Source organism: Drosophila suzukii, unplaced genomic scaffold (genome assembly GCF_043229965.1).
Source record: "Drosophila suzukii unplaced genomic scaffold, CBGP_Dsuzu_IsoJpt1.0 scf_27, whole genome shotgun sequence".
NCBI classification, from domain to species: Eukaryota; Metazoa; Arthropoda; class Insecta; order Diptera; family Drosophilidae; genus Drosophila; species Drosophila suzukii.
In genome coordinates, this window is record NW_027255914.1 from 83,218 (window position 1) to 106,952 (window position 23,735).

At 41.3% G+C, this 23,735-nt stretch overlaps 1 protein-coding gene across 1 annotated transcript; it reads left to right on the plus strand.

Moving 5' to 3' along the window:
- The first annotated feature begins 20,773 nt into the window (after positions 1-20,773).
- Positions 20,774-22,105, plus strand: Pp1-Y1 (Protein phosphatase 1, Y-linked 1). The gene has a single exon (XM_070999071.1). The coding sequence runs from the start codon at positions 20,916-20,918 to the stop codon at positions 21,882-21,884; it is 969 nt and encodes a 322-aa protein (XP_070855172.1). The 5' UTR covers positions 20,774-20,915; the 3' UTR covers positions 21,885-22,105.
- Positions 22,106-23,735: the final 1,630 nt, after the last annotated feature.

Below are 23,735 nucleotides of genomic sequence, written 5' to 3' on the forward strand. Positions count from 1 at the left end.
TTTTATTGTAGCTAATAACTATAGTTATGGGATGTAAGGCTAGCTATCGTAGTTAAGATTACATTTACTATACCTACATAAGATGAAAGAATATGAAAAATGGAAATGTTTTATTTTAACTATATACTAGTTAAAGTGGATGATATTATTATATATTCTTAATATCTGTAATTATGAATCAAAATTGTTTATCAAAGCAGCTTCTACACAGCTTTTAGACAACTTGTGAACAATTTATATCTTAATTAGTTTTACAATCACAGGATACATCTTCCCCCAACATAATCGGACATGTTCCTCTAAGATTTATATATCAATCTTGAGCTATTTTGGCTTTGCATTCTTTCTTACGTACATAGCAAACACGTTGATAATCAGAGTGTAAGTTTTTACTTCACATTGAAAGTCGTCTAGTGATCAATATTTTTTGATCATTCTTAACAAAAGACTATAAAAGCTCGTAGACGTTAATAGCAACTAGTAACCAGCTAATAATAAATAGTAAACATCAAGTAAACAGATATTAAAGATATATAAACCAGATACTAAACAGCTAGTAAACAACTTGTATACATCTATTAAACAACTTGTATACATCTACTAATCATATAGAAACCAGATACTAAACAGCTAGTAAACAACTTGTATACATCTGGTAAACAACTTGTATAAATCTACTAAACATAAAGAAACCAGATACTAAAAAACTTGCATGCATCTACTAAATATATTGTAACCAGAATTAAAAAACTTGTATACATCTACTAAATATATAGTAACCAGATACTAAACAGCTAGTAAACAACTTGTATACATCTAGTAAACAACTTGTATACATCTATTAAACATATAGAAACCAGATACTAAACAACTTGTATACATCTACTAAATATATAATAACCAGATACTAAACAACTTGTATACATCTACTAAATATATAGTAGCCAGATACTAAACGGCTAGTAAACAACTTGTATACATCTAGTAAACAACTTGTATACATCTATTGAACATATAGAAACCAGATACTAAACAACTTGTATACATCTACTAAATATATAGTAACCAGATACTAAACAACTTGTATACATCTACTAAATATATAGTAGCCAGATACTAAACAGCTAGTAAACAACTTGTATACATCTATTAAACATATAGAAACCAGATACTAAACAACTTGTATACATCTACTAAATATATAATAACCAGATACTAAACAACTTGTATACATCTACTAAATATATAGTAGCCAGATACTAAACAGCTAGTAAACAACTTGTATACATCTAGTAAACAACTTGTATACATCTATTGAACCTATAGAAACCAGATACTAAACAACTTGTATACATCTACTAAATATATAGTAACCAGCTAATCAGTATTGTAATTAAAGAGTTTATTAAACTTATTCAGAATCTTAGACAATGATGCCTTACTCATACAAATAGTATACAAATAGAATAGAATTAGAAAACTAGAACTAGAAAAATAGTTGACAACAAAAACCGATATTACCAGGTCCCAACACCTCTATCATAAACTTGAATCAGAAATTAAATTGATAGGCGCTCCTATGCTAGCTACTGATGCCTTCGAAATATGTTACAATATGAACAACAAATGAATGCTTTAAAAATAATTCAGCATCTGAGAAAGATCTATCTATGGGAACCAAGCGAAAATCTGCGCTTTGAACGAAGATTAATAAGCGACATGTTTCTTACAGAGGGATGAAGTAAGAAAATTAATTATATACAAATTTACATAAAATATAATTAATTATGAATTAGATGAAATATTTTTACAATAATAAAATATATAAAGAAATATTGAATAATCCTACAAACTTTGTTTTTATGCGATACATTTTTGCACTGCTCAGGCCATTAATTGAAGACGGTACCCTTGTCCTGTACATGGATGATTTGATTATTTTATCAAAGGACGAACGTGAAGGTTTAGAGAAATTAAAGAAAGTTTTAGATGTCGCAATGTGTTCAGGTTTGCCTACAAAGTGGGAAAAGTGTCAGGTCTTACAGAAGAGGGTCAAATTCCTTGGCTACATAGTCGAAAACGCAACTATCCAACCATCAGCAGAGAAGACTTGTGCAGTCGAAATCTTCCTAGTCCCGCGAGACAAAAAAGGAGTTCAACGGTATCTTGGCCTAACATCCTATTTCCGAAGGTTTGTGAAAGACTTCGCTATCATTGCCAGACCTTTGTCGAACTTACTTAGGAAGAACACTTCCTTTAAGATGGGTGAGGAAGAGCTAGCATCGTTTAATCAATTAAAATTATCCTTGTCTAGTTCGCCTGTTCTAAAGTTGTTCGATCAAAAGAGTGCTACAGAAGTCCACCGTGATACAAGCATGTACGGATATGGAGCAGTCCTTCTTCAAAAGGATTCAGCTGATCAAGAATTTCACCCAGTAGAGTACATGAGCCGCTAGACAACAGATGCCGAGGAGAAATATCCTTCTTATGAGCTAGAGGTACTCGGTATAGTACAGGCTCTGAAGAAGTGGAGAATCTACTTGCTGGGAAGAAAGATTAAGATTGTCACCGACTGCAATGCGTTTGCTATGACCATGCGGAGGAATGATGTCCCAGTAAAAGTATTGTGAGGAGTTGAATAACTACCCACAAATAGAAGCAGCACCAGATGGCCGGCCGCTTACCAGATAAATTTGGTGGGACGAACACACAATCTTATGAGCTAGCCGCACGAATCTCGTAGCGAGCAGACGCAAAAATCAGTTCGTTACAGTATCTCGTTGGGCCATGTTTTTACAAGACTTTGAGTACATAATAGAGCATCGTCCAGGCACAAAGATGAAACATGTCGACGCTTTAAGCCGCCTACATACCTTGTTGCTCCAAGAGTCAGTCAGACATCGAATTCAACAGGCTCAACGTCAGGATGAATGGATAAAGGTCCTGGAAACACATACCTACGACGACTTCTATCTAAAGCACGAAGTTCTTCCAAGAATCCTATAAGAGAGCTCATAGTAATCCATTCAGTCATGGAGAACGAAATAATGAACACAGCTCACCGACAAGGACATTTTGGCATCAAAAGGACAATTGACTTGGTTCAGCGCGATTATTACTCTCCAGATTTAGAGAGGAAGGCTCAAACTATCGTGAAGTCCTGTGCAGAGTGCATAGTTGGCGAGGCCAAGTATGGAAAAAAAGAGGGGTTCTTAAACCCGATAAACAAGGCAGACGAACCGTAACCTATCATATTGACCACATTGGCCCGCTGGAAAACTTGGTATAACAGTTCAACAGTTTATAAATTCCTCTCCTCCTAGAAGTACAAAGATAGCCCCATTCAAGATCCTTACTGGGATCAATATGAAGACCAAGTACGATAAGGAGTTAGTCAAGCTATTAGAGGAAGATTTCTTAAATGAGTTGCAGGAAGAGAAGGAGAAGATTCGAGTGGAAGCTAAAGAGAACATTGCAAAGATTCAGGACGAGAATCGCAAGTCATTCAACAAATCAAGGAAGCCAGAGTCTGAGTACAAACTCGCAGATTTAGTAGCTATTAAAAGAACACAGTTTGGTGCAGGATTGAAGTTGAAAAAGAAGTTCTTAGGGCCTTACGCCGTTACTCGTAAGTTGAGACATGGTCGATACCTTGTCGAAAAAGTAGGAGATGATGAAGGTCGAAATAAAACGAACACTGTCGCTGAATATATGAAATTGTGGTCATCCTCATTCGGGTCGAATGAACTGTCAGAATAGACGAATGTAGGATTGGCAGCCCTTTTAATAACAGATCAGTTGTTCTATTCCGTAACATTTTTCGGTAGTGTTAAAAAGCTTACAAATTGCGCAAGAGTAGAGTAGAGATTGAGCATCAGCAGAGGAAGGTCGCGTGTGTCTCAGAATTAATTAATAAGTCAACTTAAGTATATAAACTGTATAAATAAAGTGTTTTAATCGAAGAATAAACTATTAACAATCAACAAATAAATTTACGTGGGCAAAGGATTCATTTTTCTACATTAATATGTTCGAATACGCATTTCAGACCACTTCAGCGTTGAGCTCCAAGTAGCTGACCAAAATATTAAAATAGAAAAGCGGAACGGATCATCTAAGGAATGCCAATCTCAGTCAAATTGTAAAGCTAAACCGTATAATTATTTTAATTTTTAGTCCCATCTTTAAAAAAAACAAAAGAAAAAATGTTTATAGGAATTACCATAAATTAAGGTATGCATGCACTTGAAAACCTCCTCTTCCCTACCCACGCAACACTCATCTCACCCCGGGCTGGACTAAGGCGTCACTCGTACCGTGCCGAGAGTCAATCTGGCTGGGAGCCCGAGTCATCAAATAACTCAGTCTCAAACGGTGAGCTCAGGCAAGTGGCGACCGCCTGTTCTAAGTCAGCCTTACCCGGGTACGGCGGATCTCTGCCCGGGTGGACCTGTCCTTTCTCCGCAGCTCGTAGGATTTAACATGGAGAACTCAACAAATACAAAAACAAAAGACTGCACCAGACAAGAGCCCGACACTCTTAAAAAGTCGGAAGTCGTAACCAACGACGATAGAAAGAGCAAGATCACGGCTCCGACCACCCCAGTCCATGTGACGTCTACCCCTGCCAAGGCCAGCGAACAACGCAGCTGGCTAAGCCCAACTCGCCATAGCAACAAGCCCAAGCCTCCCACCAGCGTAGGTGTGGCTAACCAGCCACTCCAACCTGAGGGGAGCCATAAAGCCGGTCTCGTGGTGAGTACCAGGGCAAAGGAGTTTGAGGACACCACCTAACCAGGCAGAACCTCTTGAACGAAAGAAGGCTTCTAGGACCCTCAAACGGCTGGCCACCAATCCGATACGTGAGGATCAGACGTCAAAATTGGATTACCTGAAAATCCAAGAGGACATAGCCTGGGCAAAGGCAGTTATCCCAGACTTCGACATCGCTATGACTACCAGCAACAGCAACAAGCGAGAGAGGTCTATGGAGTCAGCTCAACCAGAGAGCAAGAAGGCTAAGGTAACCAACCGCGGCACATGGTCGAGGTCCTTTGCGGAAGTGGTAAAGGATCGGAAGATCATTGGCGTCATCGACCAGATCGATAAAGGGGGTAGGATCCCTAGGAACCAATGGGGTCTGGTTAGACGGGCCCTTGCGTCAGTGGCCTTGAAATCCGCCACCCGATTGCACAGATGCAGGGTGGTACCAGGGTAATGTAAAGTTGATCGCCTGTGAGGACGAAAGATCGACAGTGCTTTACAAGGCTGTTATCAACAAGATCGACGAGGTCTACCGGCGAGGGGCCAAGCTGGCAGCTTGCGAGGCTGCAGATATCTTGTCTCGACCGAGAGCGAGGGTGTGGCTGCCGTCGAAACCCTCGGAGCCAGGGGCTATCCTCAGCCTACTGACTAGGTTCAACCCGAAGCTTCCTACACGGGACACGGTTCCTTTCTTATGAACATACATATATAAATATTCGTGCAGTATCCTACAGTTTTATAGACTACTATAAACTTTTTCAGCGGCGAGTATCAGCCTTGTAGTTATATGATAATTGTAAGAGACCTCTGAGCGACGTTTGTAGTCGTGAATAGTCAGTATTTTGCTGATGTGTGCACCTTCATAGGTGATAAGTTCGATACTCCCCGCTAATAGAATAATTGTTAATTAAATTAGATTAATCAACAGACGCAGATATATATTACCTAATAAATATATAATGTGAAAAAGAATTGGGAACCATGTGCTAGAACTCCAACAAAGGGGGTGTGCTGACGCGAGGAGTGGAGTAGGTCAAGAACAATGACATAACTTTCGACGGACAACCTTGCGCGGCCGCGACCATCCATTGGCACACGAATGTGTGAAGAGGAGGGAATGTGGCCAAAGCACAGCCCGATCGTATTTCGATCAAGCGACAGCTAAGCTTGTTGGGCAGTGTGGACGGATGACTGACGAACTTTATGACTAACATTATTTTCCAGGCACTTTTAGTATTTATTCTCGTTATGTCCACGACCCGAATACGACGTAGCTTACGCCGGCAAATGGTGCCTGAACATCGGACGCCTCTCCCTCGGCCCAAGTCCTTGTCAGGACTCGGGCACTAATACGCTCACGTAACAGAACGTAAGGACATTTCATATTCCTTAAAGAATTTTACCAGGGTCCACAATCTCGTTACCTGCGGTATCGGAAGGGATGTACCTAGGGATGGCATGGCTTTCATCTTAATTTGCCATGAGAAGTTTGACTGTTTGATAGAACAGGGAGCTTAAATATTTTTAAATATGCGCATACTTATTTTGTCTTTAAATTAGTAACTTTAAAGTCCCCAACTTTTGTGACTGTCCGTGTTGAGAGGCCTCTCAATCAGAACTTTGTCTCAGAATAGTGGCTTGACTTTAAAAAGTTTTAACCTTAGAAATTCTCTGTTGTGTTTATGGACAAATTTACCGAAATTTCCTTTAACCAAGAATTATGAGGTATCCTTTTCATAATACTATACCTACAGCTAAGTGCCGACCGACTATTTGTTAAAAGTAACGTAAATACAATTTATAGGTGCTTTCCAGCCGACGCCCCACGACGTACTAGGCATTTGTCAGGTCGTTTGATAGGTTAGAGTCCAGAAAGAGCAGGAGCGCAAGCACTACGGTAACGCATTTGGACAGAAAGGTTTGGGCGAACTGACAGGAAACGCAAAGCCGACGCCCCACAACGTACTAGGCAGTTGTTCGGTCGTTTGTTTGGTTCGAGTCTTTGCGGTTTTCCTTGACATATTTGGGCGGTGGACGATTTTTAGTTTCTCTGGCCGACGCCCCACAACGGATTAGGCTAGTTGGTCAGGTCGTTTGCTTGGTTCGAGTCCAGAGAAATAGGAGACGGTTGTGGAGCCCGAGAACGATCGGTCAAATAACTTGTTTTCCGACGACTGGCGGGAGGGCGTTTTAGGACAGATTCCTTATCTAAACACAGCCATTCCGTTTGGAACATTAGAGCTGTCTAGAGAAAGGGAAAGCAAGGGCACTCAGTTGTGTAGAAGCGGCTAACACCCCTAGTTAGGGAAATTTATTTTGTTTTTTTTGGGGCTTAAATATTGGACGGATCTTGACCGAAGAGAAACTTGAGAAGCAGAGAGAAGCGCCCCCCAGTTTATAAACATTTTTATTGTCGACTTATTCAGCGTTTATGTCGCTGACAGGGTGTTTTGAAAAGAATCACGTAAAGCTTTTATACCAATCGAAATTGGTGAAGACAAATTTTAGTGCGTGTATTAATCAGCACAAAGGGACAATTTATAAAAGAAAGCGGAGGCCTTTAATGAATGCCCAATCATATAAATGAAGGGGGCCAAGAAGAAGGTCTTATTCCAACCCAGCAACGGAAGAGTGACCCGAGCAACAACGCGTGTTGAAAATCACCAGCCCCGGAGTCCGAGCGCGCCAAGGCTAGGAGATTCACCTGAAAGAGAGTAGTGGGAGCGCGCACAGAATCAGCCAGGACAAGTAGATACCCTGTCTGAAGAAAACAATCTGGACCAGTATACTGAAATGGAAGAAGCTGCAGGTGGGGAGAATATACCCCTAGGACCGCCGAAGGGGAGATCAAGTATGCTTCCCCAATTTCAGAGGCATGAGGAGTACAACTTAGAGGCTGCCGAGCGGCGGGAACAAAGGTTGATGGAGCTCTTGAGGCAAAGCAACGAAATGCAGCGTGGTATGAGCGCCCAGATAGAAGCTCTGAAGACTCAAATAGCAGAATTGCAGTCTCCGACATCCAGGAGACCCTAACAAAAGTCGAAAAAGTCGAAGTCACACTTGAATGGGAGCCTAAAAAGGAGAAGAAACACGGAACAGACAACGATGGTCGTACGCTGAATCCTTTTGCGAAGTCATTCCATGCGGTCCGCATCGATCACTTCGAGCGTGTTACGTACGCCCTCCACATAGAAAGATTCACATAGAGAAACAACGACGAATCTTTAGCCAGGGGGAGGGGTGCATGTGACTAACCAGACTCATACTGGTAAAGGCAGAAGAAAAAGCAATTCGGCAATTCTCGGGTGTCGCGTGGCCAGAACAACAGCCACTATCGACCTATTGGTAACCATACTCCGGTAGCTGGCAAAGGGCAACAGCCGGCCGTTGACTCCCAAGATAGCAGATATCAAGAAACAGTAATTCTAGGTGGGAACACCTAGTTTATCCGATCCATACCAGCAGCCAAGTAAAAGCTCTAGTCTGGTATAAAAGACCTTAGACAAATAGACAATGGATGAGAATTCATTTGGGTGTCTTGCTGACGGAAGCCGGCAGCTTCGAGGGAAGGGGCAGTCGTCCATGGAGTCTTCTGCCACCAGGACCAGCTACCATATCCAACAGTCCCTGAGGAGAACGCAATTGCAGCTCGAAATAATCTTGTGTCGAACCAGCGCTGCTTTGCCATCCAAGAACGTGGAGAAGATCAACAATAAGGACGACATCCGACATACTGCAATGTTTGTGGACGCAGTATCCGTGATCTCCATGCTCCTGGAATTTGTTCAGCTGTGAAAACCATCCGTTCAGAGCGTAGCGACCAATAGCGTACGTCGGAGAAAGTAGTGATGCAATATAAATGTGTTAATCGAGCCAACCAAAATCAAGCATTCAAACATGCATTGAAATATATTTAGACCAACCGAATCAATAGACAAAGTGCGAGTCATGATAAACAATTAGAGAGGGCGAATCTCTCTACCAGCCGTTGAAAAGGTCGGATGCCTCTGGCATAATATACATTAATTTTGTGTTTAAGTGAATTGGTGTACTTAAGAACAGCCGTATTTTGGTGCACGTATATTTATATATATATATCCAATATAATATTTTCCCAAAGCCCATGATTCGGAGCGTCAAGATCTCATCGCCCAGGATTTAAAGAGGGGGTAAGTTTGTCGGAACACGGTTCCTTTCTTATAAACATACATATATAAATATTCGTGCAGTATCTTACAGTTTAATAGACTACTATAAACTTTTTCAGCGGCGAGTATGAGCCTTGTAGTTATACGATAATTGCAAGAGCCCTCTGAGCGACGTTTGTAGTCGTCAATAGTCAGTACTTTGCTGATGTGTGCACCTTCATAGGTGAAAAATTCGATACTCTCCGCTAACAGAATAATTGTCAATTAAATTAGATTAATCAAAGGGCGCAGATATATATTACCTAATAAATTTATAATGTGAAAAAGAATTGGAAACCATGGTGTGCTAGAACTCTAACAAAGGGGGTGTGCTGACGCGAGGATTGAAGTAGGTCAGGAGTCCTTGGAATAATTGTGAGCTAAGCAATTGGAGCAGTACTTCTGGATATGTACTTCCTGAAGCCGATTCTGGGGGCTTATGTATGTATGGATGGGATGGAGTATTCTTAGGAGGAACTTTTTGTACGGAAACTTGCGTTGAATAGGACGAAATGATGTGTGGAACTGAGGCGGATACTGGCCTTGGAGGGTCGGATGGAATCGTCGGAGTAGTAGGACCGCTGTTTCGATGAAGCAATGTGTGATGCCGATCTTGGCAAGTGAGACAGTTGTGAGCGCTTGTGCAATCCCGGAATTGATGGCTACTTGTAAAGCAATTGGAGCACAACTGCTTCCCTTGGATATAGGCTAAGCGATCTTTTACCGTCATCTGTAGGAAGCGTGGACATATACGCACGGGGTGGTTCTTCTTCGAACACAGATCGCAGCCTTTGGTTATCGGAACTAACCTTGTGTTGAAGGAATCTATTTTTGGAAATTCTGCCTCTCGATTTGTGTCTTTGGACTGGACGTGGTGGAAATTGGCAGATCGGAAGCTATCGACGGCCTTAAGAGTAAGATGGCGCTCCGTCAAATATGAATCAAGCTCAAGCCACGTAGGAATTTCGGCTTTAATTTGGATGGATTGCTCCCATAATGAGATAGTGAGCTTTGGTAGTTTTGTCGAGCACATATAAACCAGGATAGGGTCCCAATTCTCAATATTAACACCGGAAAATTTTAAGGAAGTTAAGCAACCTTGAAAAGTGCGTTGAAGTTCCTTTAAGGCTGCTCCCGACTCCTGTGCTATGGATTGCACATTGAAAAGTGTTTTCAGGTGACTCTTCACCTGCAATCGCTTATTTTCGAAACGCTCAGTTAGGATATTCCAGGCTGAGCGAAAGCCATCATTGGTGAGTGGGGATCTCGAAACTATGGAATGAGCTTCGCCACTTGTTTTTGAATTTAAGTGGAATAATTTTTCAACGGGCGTTAGGTCCCGGTAAGTCGGCCAGCGAAGATAGTCGCCAGAGATAACCTCTGTGTCGATAGGAGGGAGCCGACAGCCATAAGACGCGGAATTTTGGGACGGAGTTACTGGAGCTTGAGGTATTTGGGAGGAGCCTTTTTGGATTTGTTCCATCAGCTGCGCGGCAAATATTTCGTAAGTGGAGTACGTTTGGTAATACTTGGACTTTAGTATGGCTTTTGTGTCTGCGGCGCTCTCGCCTGCAGATATAATGCTGTCGGAGCATATGTCGTATGCTGCCTTTACCCTTTGCCACAAGGAATTGAGGTGATCGCGACGGATGTTACAGGCGGATAACGTTGGTGTAGGAGCACCTGGAGCGTTCACAGTGGCCTCAAAGTGGATCAGACAGTCAGCTGTGGCCATAAATCGGGTTAAAGCGGATTTTACTGATGTTGCCATGACGTTAAATAATTTAGAATTTTAATTCTGACGTAAGGAAACGGATTGGAATCAAATTGGAATTTAGGAACCAATTTAGATTGTAAATATATACGGTGTAATATATACACTGTCGTATAGGCAGAGTCAATAAATATTTATTATATCGGATTGTCGGACTTATGTAAAGAATTACGGACTTTAATATTGTATTTTTGGAAGAAACATTTATTGTGAGCTCTTGACCCACTGTGCACTGGCGAAAATATCGATATACGTATGTATGTACACTGTACGTATGTATATGTGGGGTGCGAATAGCAGAATAACGTTGCGGGAATGGGAAAGACTTCGCTTATGTTTGTTTGTCGGTGCGTTTGTTTGTCACCTGCACAACTAAATTGCAAACGATTTGCTGGAGTAAATTTGTGGATATTGTAACTTTGTTTTTAATATTGGAAATAGTTTAGCCGTATTTGTAGGTCGAGAAAAGTAGTTGGAGTGGACTGTATTAGAAAGAGTAGTTAGAGTGGACTGTATTAGAATATTTATGTAAATAGACACACGCAGCTGGAACACAGTAAAAAACAAGGAAGAACGCTATAGTCGAGTACCTCGACTATCAGATACCCGTTACTCAGATAATGGGACCAAAGGGAAATTGAGATATTCAAGCAGAAAGCGAGATTGAAATGCGCCACCTGCCCGCGGTAGACAGATTTAAGCGTTATGGGCGTTAGAGTGGGCGTGGCAAACTTTTTTTTGGGTCAATCGATAGGTATTGACGAGAACAACACATTTCAGTTAAAATTTTGTGCGCCACAGGCTTGGCCGGTTTGTGGGCGTTAGAGTGGGCGTGGCACATTGCTGAATCAAACTTGCGCTGCGTAAGAAGCAATAGAATAAGTTAGCCGCGCACTTTGCTGTCTCTGAGCGCCGGCAGTGCTTTTTTCTTTGCCGCTAAGTTCGGCCGGCAACTATTTACATACACACACATACACGCGTAAAAACATTTCGCATTGTCTGGATCTGACGTCATAGCTTTTTTTCTTGGGAGGTTTGTAGGCGTTAGAGTGGGCGTAGCAAAATTGTTTTTGGGTCAATCGATAGGTATTGCAAGACTAATACATTTCAGTTAAAATTTTCTATCTAGCATCAAAACTGTAGCAGTTACAGTTTTGGGCGGTTTGTGGGCGTTAGAGTGGGCGTGGCAGTCTACTGAAACAAACTTGCGCTGCGTAAGAAGCTCAGGAATCTGTACGCCAAATCTCAATATCCTAGCTCTCATAGTTTCCGAGATCTCAGCGTTCATCCGGACAGACAGACGGACAGACGGACATGGCTAGATCGACTCGGCTAGTGATCCTGATCAAGAATATATATACTTTATGGGGTCGGAAACGCTTCCTTCTGCCTGTTACATACTTTCCGACGAATCTAGTATACCCTTTTACTCTACGAGTAACGGGTATAATAAAGAGTGGAAATCTTAAGGAAAAATTTTATGGCCGGGAATTTTTTACTGCGGCTGAGTTATATTTTACACACGATTGGAATTGAAAATATATTTGACAAATATTTTCGTTGAATAGTAACACTGAAATATTTACCGGAATTGTTTCAAGTGTGCAACTGTGGGCAAAGGAAACTGGAATATTGTCGGGCACAAGTCTTAAGGAAAAATTTTATGACCGGGAATTTTTTACTGCGGCTGAGTTATATTTTACACACGATTGGAATTGAAAATATATTTGACAAATATTTTCGTTGAATAGTAACACTGAAATATTTACCGGAATTGTTTCAAGTGTGCAACTGTGGGCAAAGGAAACTGGAATATTGTCGGGCACAACGGAATTGAAATACATATATTAAATGCTGTTGCGTCGGATTAATCTCTTTTGGATTTAGACAATATATCATACAGAAAGTTAGTCGAAATAGGGTTCGAAAAACTGGCTGTATGACCGGCAATTATAGTAAGCGGAACTTATCTGGAGTGTTTCAAGCCTGCTGGGACAAAATCAAAGGAAACTCCAGGAGAGGAAAGTCCAAAGATTTTGAAATCCGGCTCGAAGGACCAAAATATTGGGGCGGTACGGCTTGATCGATGAAATAATTTAAGCCCCAAGATCGAGTGGTACGCATAAAAATACGCGGGTACTTTTGGGTTTTTACGCGACGTGCGTAGGTGTTTATTAGTACACTTTGCTTAAGCCTAACTTAACTTAAGCGCTCCAGAGCAGAGCGGAGACTTAGGGGAGAGATGGAGAGGGAGAGCGGACGGCAGTGCGAGCGCGCGAGATGTAGACATCTGGATAAAACTGCCGCTCGACACTGCCTCCTGAAATTAAACGCCCTTTTGACGTGAACACACAGATTCCATGCACCAAGTTTAAAAAAGATAATAATGTACAGAATTACCTTTAACATAAAGCAACAGCGGTGAAGATATCAGCCCGGACAGCTCAGCCGATAAAACATGAGACTCTTGATCACAGGAGTGGGTCGAAGCCACACGTGAATGGGCGCCTAAAAAGGAGAAGAAACACGGAACAGACAACGATGGTCGTACGCAGATTCCTTTTGCGAAGTAATTCCATGCGGTCCGCATCGATCACTTCGAGCCTGTTACGTACGCCCTCCACATAGAGAAACAACAACGAATCTTTAGCCAGGGGGAGGGGTGCATGTGACTAACCATACTCATACTGGTGAAGGCAGAAGAAAAAGCAATTCTGCAAATCTCGGGTGTCGCGTGGCCAGAACAACGGCCACTATCGACCTATTGGTAACCATACTCCGGTAGCTGGCAAAGGGCAACAGCCGGCCGTTGACTCCCAAGATAGCAGATATCAAGAAACAGTAGTTCTAGGTGGGAACACCTAGTTTATCCGATCCATACCAGCAGCCAAGTAAAAGCTCTAGTCTGTTATAAAAGACCTTAGACAAGTAAAGAATGGTTGAGAGTTCATTTGGGTGTCTTGCTGACGGAAGCCGGCAGCTTCGAGGGAAGGCGACTTTCCCTGGAGTCGTTCATGGAGTCTTCTGCCACCAGGACCAGCTACCATATCCAACAGTCCCAATTGGATCTCGAAATAATCTTGTGTCGAACCAGCGCCGCTATTGTCATCAAAGAACGTGTAGAAGATCAACAATAAGGGCGATGTTTGTGGACGCAGTATCCGTGATCTCCATGCTCCTGGAATTTGATCAGCTATAGGAACCATCCGATCAGAGCGTAGCGACCAGTAGCATACGTCGGAGAAAGTAGTGATGCAATATAAATGTGTTAATCGAGCCAACCAAAGCTAAAGTGTACTCATGCATAACCAAGGACCAATATCCTCAAATACTACAATTGGGTAATTGGGGAAAATCAAGCATTCAAACATGCATTGAAATATACTTAAACCAACCGAATCAATAGACAAAGTGCGAATCATGATAAACAACTAGAGAGGACGAATCTCTCTACCAGCCGTTGAAAAAGTCGCATGCTTCTGGCATAATATATATATATTTTGTGTTTAAGTGAATTTGTATACTAAAGAACAGCCGTATTTTGCCAATATAATATTTTCCCAAAGCCCAGGATCCGGAGCGTCGAGATCTCATCGCCCAGGATTTAAAGAGGGGGTAAGTTTTCGGAACACGGTTTCTTTCTTATAAACATACATATATAAATATTCGTGCAGTATCCTACAGTTTTATAGACTACTATAAACTTTTTCATCGGCGAGTATCATCCTTGTAGTTATACGATAATTGCAAGAGCCCTCTGAGCGACGTTTGTAGTCGTGAATAGTCAGTATATATCGATACTCTCCGCTAACAGAATAATTGTCAATTAAATTAGATTAATCAACAGACGCAGATATATTTTACCTAATAAATTTATAATGTGAAAAAGAATTGGAAACCATGGTGATCTAGAACTCTAACAAAGGGAGTGTGCTGACGCGAGGAGTGCAGTAGGTCAAGAACAATGACATTACTTTCGACGGACAACCTTGACAATAAGGGATCGTATTGCGCGGCCCGCGACGATCCATTGGCACACGAATGTGTGAAGGGGAGGGAATATGGCCAAAACACAGCCCGATCGTATTGCGATCAAGCGACAGCTAAGCTTGTTGGGCAGTGTGTGATGACTGACGAACTTTATGACTAATATTATTTTCCAGGTACTTTTAATATTTATTCTCGTTATGTTGGAGAGGAGAGAGATTTACCAAGGTCCTACGACCCGAATACGACGTAGCTTATGCCGACAAATGGTGCCTGAACATCGGACGACTTTCCCTCGGCCCAAGTCCTTGTTAGGACTCGGGCACTAATATACCCACGTAACACACTCTCCTAAGTGCCCTTATGGGCCATTGTCTTCTAGGGACTCATGCGGACAGGCTGCGACTCCTTAACCACGACTACTGCCGCAGCTGCAAGCAGATAGACGAAGAGAAGAGCATTGAACACCTCATATGCTTCTGCCCAGCGCATAAACTAAAGCGCTATCAATCCCAAGGGAGCTGCACACTTTCGAACCTTGCGGCCATTCAGGGCGTAAGCATTCCAAAACTCTTATGTTTCCTAAACAGAAGGATCTGCACAGGGATCATGTGGTATCAAAAGGGGCCCAGTGTGGCCTAAGTGGGGGGATTAGTTATCTAATCTCCAACCACACCTACCTAACCATCAGTATGACATGAAAGATGATCAGTTTGATATGGAACAGTATTGGACGGTTCTTGACCGAAGAGAAACTTGAGAAGCAGAGAGAAGCACACCCAGTTTATAAACATTTTTATTGTCGACTTATTCAGCGTTTACGTCGCTGACAGGGTGTTTTGAAAAGAATCACGTAAAGCTTTTATACCAATCGAAATTGGTGAAGACAAATTTTAGTGCGTGTATTAATCAGCACAAAGTGACAATTTATAAAAGAAAGCGGAGGCCTTTAAAGAAGGCCCAATCATATAAATGAAGGGGGCCAAGAAGAAGGTCTTATTCCAAACCAGCACCGGAAGAGTGACCCGAGCAACAACGCGTGTTGAAAATCACCAGCCCCGGAGTGCGAGCGCGCCAAGGCTAGGAGGTTCACCTGAAAGAGAGCAGTAGGAGCGCGCACAGAATCAGCCAGGACAAGTAGATACCCTGTCTGAAGAAAACAATCTGGACCAGTATACTGAAATGGAAGGAGCTGCAGGTGGGGAGAATCTACCCCTAGGACCGCCGAAGGCGAGATCAAGTATGCTTCCCCAAATTCAGAGGCATGAGGAGTACAACTTAGAGGCTGCCGAGCGGCGGGACTAAAGGTTGATGGAGCTCTAGAAGCAGAGCAACAAAATGCAGCGTGGTATGAGCGCCCAGATAGAAGCTCGAAAGACACAAATAGCAGAATTGCAGTCTCCGACATCCAACAACAGAAGGGACTGCCTTCGCCGCCCCGAACTGTTCCGAATCCCACGAACAGTTTCTTGAGGTACCAAGAGAACCACAGGACATGCTCAATAGCCAGATGCACCTGTTAAGAACACCCAGGCGGGTTGATACTCCGTCACACAGGCAACCCCGAACAAGCGAGAGAGAGTCAAGTCACCAACTGCATCCAGAGATAGATCGGAACTCATCATTTCAGGGACCGAGACCAAAAGATGTCAGATTAGACAGATGGAACCTAAAGTTCGATGGAAGCGGACGCGGCATGACAGTTGAAAGTTTCCTGTTCCGCGTGGACAGATTGCAAGAATTGTACGACCTCAGTCACCAACAAGTCTTTCGTGGATTCCATCTTCTGCTAGCAGGTGCGGCCACCAAATGGTATTGACAGCTAATGGAGGACAAGGCAGAAGACTACTATTTTGACTACTATTCGTTGACACAGGAGATGGAACGAGCGTTTTCCACTACCGGAAGTGACCTTATGAAAGTCAAGGAACTAATGGAACGCAAGCAAGGACAGCACGAAACCTTCAGCGATTATGTTTCCGAAATGCACAACTTGCATTTTAAACTGAAGCATAAAATCGCTGAAGATGAATTTGTTGAGCTTTTGAAAGACAACATGAACTCCCAGATGGGCGACTTATTGCTTACATCCCCATTGACTTCGTTAGCAAAATTCAAAAGGGAGGGTCTCCGAGTGGATCGCTGTTTAAAAAATACTGCGAAAAACGTGCCCAGCACTAGAAAGCTTTTCTAATAGTACGAAAGTTCTTACACCTTATAAACATATAAATCAAACCATTTATAAAAAATATACTTTAATCGATTGTCAGTTAGATCAAAAGAGAAAACACAGATTCCATGCACCAAGTTTAAGAAAAATACTAGGGTACAGAACATACCTTTGAAATAGAGCAACAGCAGTGAGGATATCAGCCGGGACAGCTCAGTTGATAAAACATGAGACTCTTGATCACAGGAGTGGGTCGAAGCCACACGTGAATGGACGCCTAAAAAGGAGAAGAAACACGGAACAGACAACGATGGTCGTACGCAGATTCCTTTTGCGAAGTAATTCCATGCGGTCCGCATCGATCACTTCGAGCCTGTTACGTACGCCCTCCACATAGAGAAACAACAACGAATCTTTAGCCAGGGGGAGGGGTGCATGTGACTAACCATACTCATACTGGTGAAGGCAGAAGAAAAAGCAATTCTGCAAATCTCGGGTGTCGCGTGGCCAGAACAACGGCCACTATCGACCTATTGGTAACCATACTCCGGTAGCTGGCAAAGGGCAACAGCCGGCCGTTGACTCCCAAGATAGCAGATATCAAGAAGCAGTAGTTCTAGGTGGGAACACCTAGTTTATCCGATCCATACCAGCAGCCAAGTAAAAGCTCTAGTCTGTTATAAAAGACCTTAGACAAGTAAAGAATGGTTGAGAGTTCATTTGGGTGTCTTGCTGACGGAAGTCGTCCATGGAGTCTTCTGCCACCAGGACCAGCTACCATATCCAACAGTCCCAATTGGATCTCAAAATAATCTTGTGTCGAACCAGCGCCGCTATTGTCATCAAAGAACGTGTAGAAGATCAACAATAAGGGCGATGTTTGTGGACGCAGTATCCGTGATCTCCATGCTCCTGGAATTTGATCAGCTGTAGGAACCATCCGATCAGAGCGTAGCGACCAGTAGCATACGTCGGAGAAAGTAGTGATGCAATATAAATGTGTTAATCGAGCCAACCAAAGCTAAAGTGTACTCATGCATAACCAAGGACCAATATCCTCAAATACTACAATTGGGTAATTGGGGAAAATCAAGCATTCAAACATGCATTGAAATATACTTAAACCAACCGAATCAATAGACAAAGTGCGAATCATGATAAACAACTAGAGAGGACGAATCTCTCTACCAGCCGTTGAAAAAGTCGCATGCTTCTGGCATAATATATATATATTTTGTGTTTAAGTGAATTGGTATTCTAAAGAACAGCCGTATTTTGCCAATATAATATTTTCCCAAAGCCCAGGATCCGGAGCGTCGAGATCTCATCGCCCAGGATTTAAAGAGGGGGTAAGTTTTCGGAACACGGTTTCTTTCTTATAAACATACATATATAAATATTCGTGCAGTATCCTACAGTTTTATAGACTACTATAAACTTTTTCAGCGGCGAGTATCATCCTTGTAGTTATACGATAATTGCAAGAGCCCTCTGAGCGACGTTTGTAGTCGTGAATAGTCAGTATATATCGATATTCTCCGCTAACAGAATAATTGTCAATTAAATTAGATTAATCAACAGACGCAGATATATTTTACCTAATAAATTTATAATGTGAAAAAGAATTGGAAACCATGGTGATCTAGAACTCTAACAAAGGGAGTGTGCTGACGCGAGGAGTGCAGTAGGTCAAGAACAATGACATTACTTTCGACGGACAACCTTGACAATAGGGGATCGTATTGCGCGGCCCGCGACGATCCATTGGCACACGAATGTGTGAAGGGGAGGGAATATGGCCAAAACACAGCCCGATCGTATTGCGATCAAGCGACAGCTAAGCTCTGCAAGCAGAGCAGTTTCTGTCCAGGGCATAAACTAAAGCGCAATCAATCCCAAGGGAGCTATACACTTTCGAACCTTGCGGTCATTCAGGGCGTAAGCATTCCAAAACTCTTATGTTTCCTAAACAGAAGGATCTGCACAGGGATCACGTGGTATCAAAAGGGGCCAAGTGGCCTAAGTGGGGGGATTAGTTATCTAATCTCCAACCACACCTACCTAACCATCAGTATGACATGAAAGGTGATCAGTTTGATATGGAACCGTGATAAAAAAAAGAGGAGAATAAGCTATAGTCGATGGCCTCGACTATTAGATATCCGTTACTCAGCTTAAGGGAGTGCGAGAGGGATGGAAATATGCTTAAAGAAGCTCTGCTTTTTCAATAGCGCACCCTACCTTCTTCTACAGCGCCAACTAGCTTATACCGCATTTAGCGGCTTGGAGGTATATTAGTTTAAACAGCTTATTTGCTGCATGTGGTGAGCAATCTCGGTTAAATTGAAAAATATTAATTATGATTTGGTAATAACTTTTTAATGAATGGTCTAATTTTTGGCATGTATAAAATATTAAAAAGTAAGGGGGCTAGACGTGTTTTTGTGTTTTAGTCTTTTGTTGGCGTTAGTGTGGGCGTATCAACTTGCCCTGCGATGGAAGCCCAAGAATCTACCTGCCATGTCCCAACACTCTAGCTCTTATAGTTTCAAAGATCTCAGCGCTCATTCGGACAGACGGACAGTCGGACAGACGGACATGGCTAGATCGACTCGGCTAGTGATCCTGATCAAGAATATACATATATACTTCCTTCTACCTGTTTCACACTTTCCGACGAATCCAGTATACCCTTTTACTCTACGAGTAATCAGTTTGTTATCGATAAATACCGTACTGGTTTTAAAAATACCATTGGCTTATGTTACCATATTGACATGTTCGAAAATAATAATTTGATGTTCGGGCTTTAATATGCATTATAGGCCATTTCCACCGTCCAGGTTAATGTAGCTGACCGAAATTATATAAGTAGTATAGCAAAACAGATCATCTAGTGGATGAAAATCCCATTTTATTTTTTAGTCACACCTTTTAAGAAATGTAAAAAAAACAACGTTCAAGGAAGAACGCTATAGTAGAGTACTTCGACTATCAGATACCCGTTACTTAGCTAAATAGTAGCAAAGCGAGATTAGCGAGGACCAATCAATAGGTATTGTCGAGACCAATACATTTCAGTTAAAATTTTTTATCTAGCATAAAAATTGTGGGCGTCACAGGTTTTCGCGGCTTGTGGGCGTTAGAGTGGGCGTGGCATATTCGCGTAACAAACTTGCGCTGCGTATAAGGCTACGGAATCTAAATCTGAATCCCAATTCTCTATCATTGATAGTTTCCGAGATATCCACGTTCATATATACGATTGTTCCAGTTTGTAGGCGGTTTGAGGGCGTTAAAATGGGCGGGGCACATTTTTTGTTTGGATCAATCGATTGGTATTGATAAGAACAATACATTTCAGTTAAAAGTTTTATTCCAGCATCAAAACTGTAGGAGCCACAGTTTTTGGCGGTTTGTGGGCGTTAGAGTGGGCGTGGCACTCTACTGAAACAAACTTGCGCTGCGTAAGAAGCTCAGGAATCTGCACGTTAAATCTCAATAGCCTAGCTCCCATAGTTTCCGAGATCTCAGCGTTCATCCGGACAGACAGGCGGACAGTCGGACAGAAGACATGGCTAGATCGACTCGGCTAGTGATCCTGATCAAGAATATATATACTTTATGGGGTCGGAAACGCTTCCTTCTGCCTGTTACATACTTTCCGACGAATCTAGTATACCCTTTTACTCTACGAGTAACGAGTATAACAATTTTTGAAGAATTTCTAAAAATTTACGGATTATTTTATTATGAGAAATACAAATATTTGCTGTTTGCTCAATATCCCTTAAGATGATTCACAGATATGGAGTCAAGGTTAATAATAATAATACTAATAATTAAAAATGATAATAATATTATAAATAATGTTTTTAAGTGTAACATCACATAGGCAAGCAAATAGCAAATGAAACGCTGTCAGTTCCCTTTTTTATTTATTTTTTTTTTAGCAAGAGGGTTTCTGTTACATGTTTATTTGGGTAATATACCGGCGTCTATTAAAACGTGAAATTCAACTAGGAGTAAGTAGATGTCCAAATGGTTGTTTCGTCGCCGATCCCAAATGCTCGAAAAGTACTTGGACGACATGATAGCATCGCTGCTTAGCTGGAAGATCGACAGAAGGATGACGGTGCCTGAATCAGATCTTGTGAAATTGTTGAAGCAAGCTCGCCAAGTTCTAATGTCAGAACCAATGCTGCTAACTGTTGAGGCCCCTGTTAACGTCCTTGGCGATATTCATGGTCAGTATAATGACCTCTTGCGATATTTTGAGACTTCTGGACACCCGCCAACTAAGCGGTATTTAATGCTCGGCGACTATGTGGACAGAGGAAAGTATTCAGTAGAGACCCTTACTCTCTTGTTGGCCTACAAAGTGCGTTATCCGATGAGCATTCATTTACTGCGGGGAAATCATGAGTCTGCAGCTATTAATCGCTTCTATGGTTTTTATGATGAGTGCAAAAGGCGCTTCACAATACGCCTGTGGCGGATGTTTGTTGATTGTTATGACTGCCTGCCAGTGGCTGCCATTATAAACTCAAAGATCTTTTGCTGCCATGGAGGCCTGAGCCCATCTCTTCACGATATGAACGATATTCAACATTTACAAAGGCCAGCGGAAGTAGACAGGAACGGACTTCTTTGCGACCTGCTTTGGTCCGATCCGGATCCAACAGCCGTTGGTTGGGGCAAGAACTCACGCGGAGTTAGTTTCACCTTTGGGGTTGATATCGTAGAGGCGTTTCTCACACGATTTAGCTTCGATTTGATATGTCGTGCTCACCAGGTTGTTGAAGATGGCTACGAATTTTTTGCCAAACGACAACTAATCACTGTTTTCTCGGCCGTCAATTATTGCGGAGAGTTTGACAATGCCGGGGCGATGATGTGTGTAGACGCCGAGCTCAATATTACACTAGTTGTGATGAAACCTAAGAGACGGGTAGACGTATCGACCAAACCTGTTGTTGAAAAGATTCCAGATCAAATGTGAAAAACTGCTATAAGGGAGTACACCGATATAAAACACAAAAATAATTTTGAGTCTCATTGATATAACATAAAATGGAAAACTTAAGAAAATATTCGCAAATTAGACAAAATTCTTAAAGGGCCTAGAAACCATTTTTCTTAATGCTGAAATCACGCAGTTTAAAAAGGAGATTCTACTTCTTTTATTTAAAAATGTCGTCAAGAAATAATTATGCTGTTTATAAATATATTGCAAAATTACTAATCTTATATTATACATTTTATTACGATTTTAAATGTTTCAGATATAAGTAAATTCTGTAGAGGATTCGATAATTGACTCAGATCATTATATTAAAGTGTTGACTTACCCGTCAAGTAAATATAAAAAGGTTTGGCATAAGAAAGTGTAAGTCGTTTCCAAAAAACAGTCCCTAAAAGTCCAGTAGCAATATCATATGAGGTCTTCTATTTAAAGCCTAGACTCACATATTATATTTATATATATAGTAAAATGTTTATTATTTGAAAGAGTCGATCTAATGTCCCGTCAGTTGACTAAAGACAACGCTAAGGAGAATAAATTAGGAGAATAATTTAGTCTCACGTCATTGTTCAATTGATCTTAAACTAATTTCTTGTGACATAAATCTTTCTTGTGCTGCCCCTTGCTTACAAAAGTTTGGGTGCGATTGGGATATTGATTGTTCATAATACACAATAATTTGATAGTAAGTGTGCCACTCAGGGTGCGACACATAGTGATTACAAGAATTTTTGTTATAGAAGAGCGGCTTCGCATGCTACGGATGTGGATTGTTTACATTGATTCAGCGTGGGTTCGCTTACGCTTCATATTCTTATTTCTTGTTACATAACTGAATATGTAAATTGTCACTTGCCTCCCCTTAAAAAGGAATGCCTATGATTGGGCTGGAAATTCAGGCACGCAAAGTTTTAAAGCGCCATTGTGTTCTACCATTTTTATCTTAGTTACATTAATCGGTAAATACAATGGTGTTAAATCAAATTTTGGACTTAACGAATTTTCGCTTACCATAACATTTCCAATTTTTTTTTTATTCTTATCATTTTGTTTTCATTTATTTTTATATCGCCTTTTAGTTTCAGTTAGATTCCATGTATGTATAATATTTGGTTCAACGTATTGAATTATTTGTTTTGAGAAAGTTGGTATAAAATTACATATTAAGTTTTTGCGCTTAGTTATATTTTTAATACATTCATTATAAACTTCTTTATTGTCTTGATTATAAATTTTATTCTCATCTTCAAAATATGGTTGTTGATCTGAACAGTCTAACTGATACCCATTACGGTCGGGATAAGAAATAATTTTAATGGTGTTGATGATTTTGTGATTAATAGGGATATGTATAATAAGTAGTAATTCGATATTTATGTGGTCTATCCAACTAGATGTTTTGATTGAAAGTATATTTTGACTGTCAATGTTTTCTAGTTTATCGTAATTGAATAACTTTGGGTTATAAAGTCCAAGACGGGAAAGTTTTATGCCGATTACTGTGCATTCAATGTACTCAATAAATTGCATAAGTTCATAAACAAGTGATTCAATAGTACTGCGGTTATTTTCAAAGCTAGTAGGTTTCTGTAGTCCACAAACCTTATAACATCATTTACTTTATGAAGTTCAATTGAATTTTCTTCAATTAGATCTATTTTTATACCGTTGCAGCGGGTAGGGTAGGTTATTCAATTGCGTTGCAATCGTTTGAAAAGTGTAAAAAAGTAAGCAGTTTCAACAACAATTTCCGTACAAAATAGTTTTCAAGGCCTACAATACCTCAGCCTATGTATACAAATCTGTTGTACTTGTGTAGAAATAGGG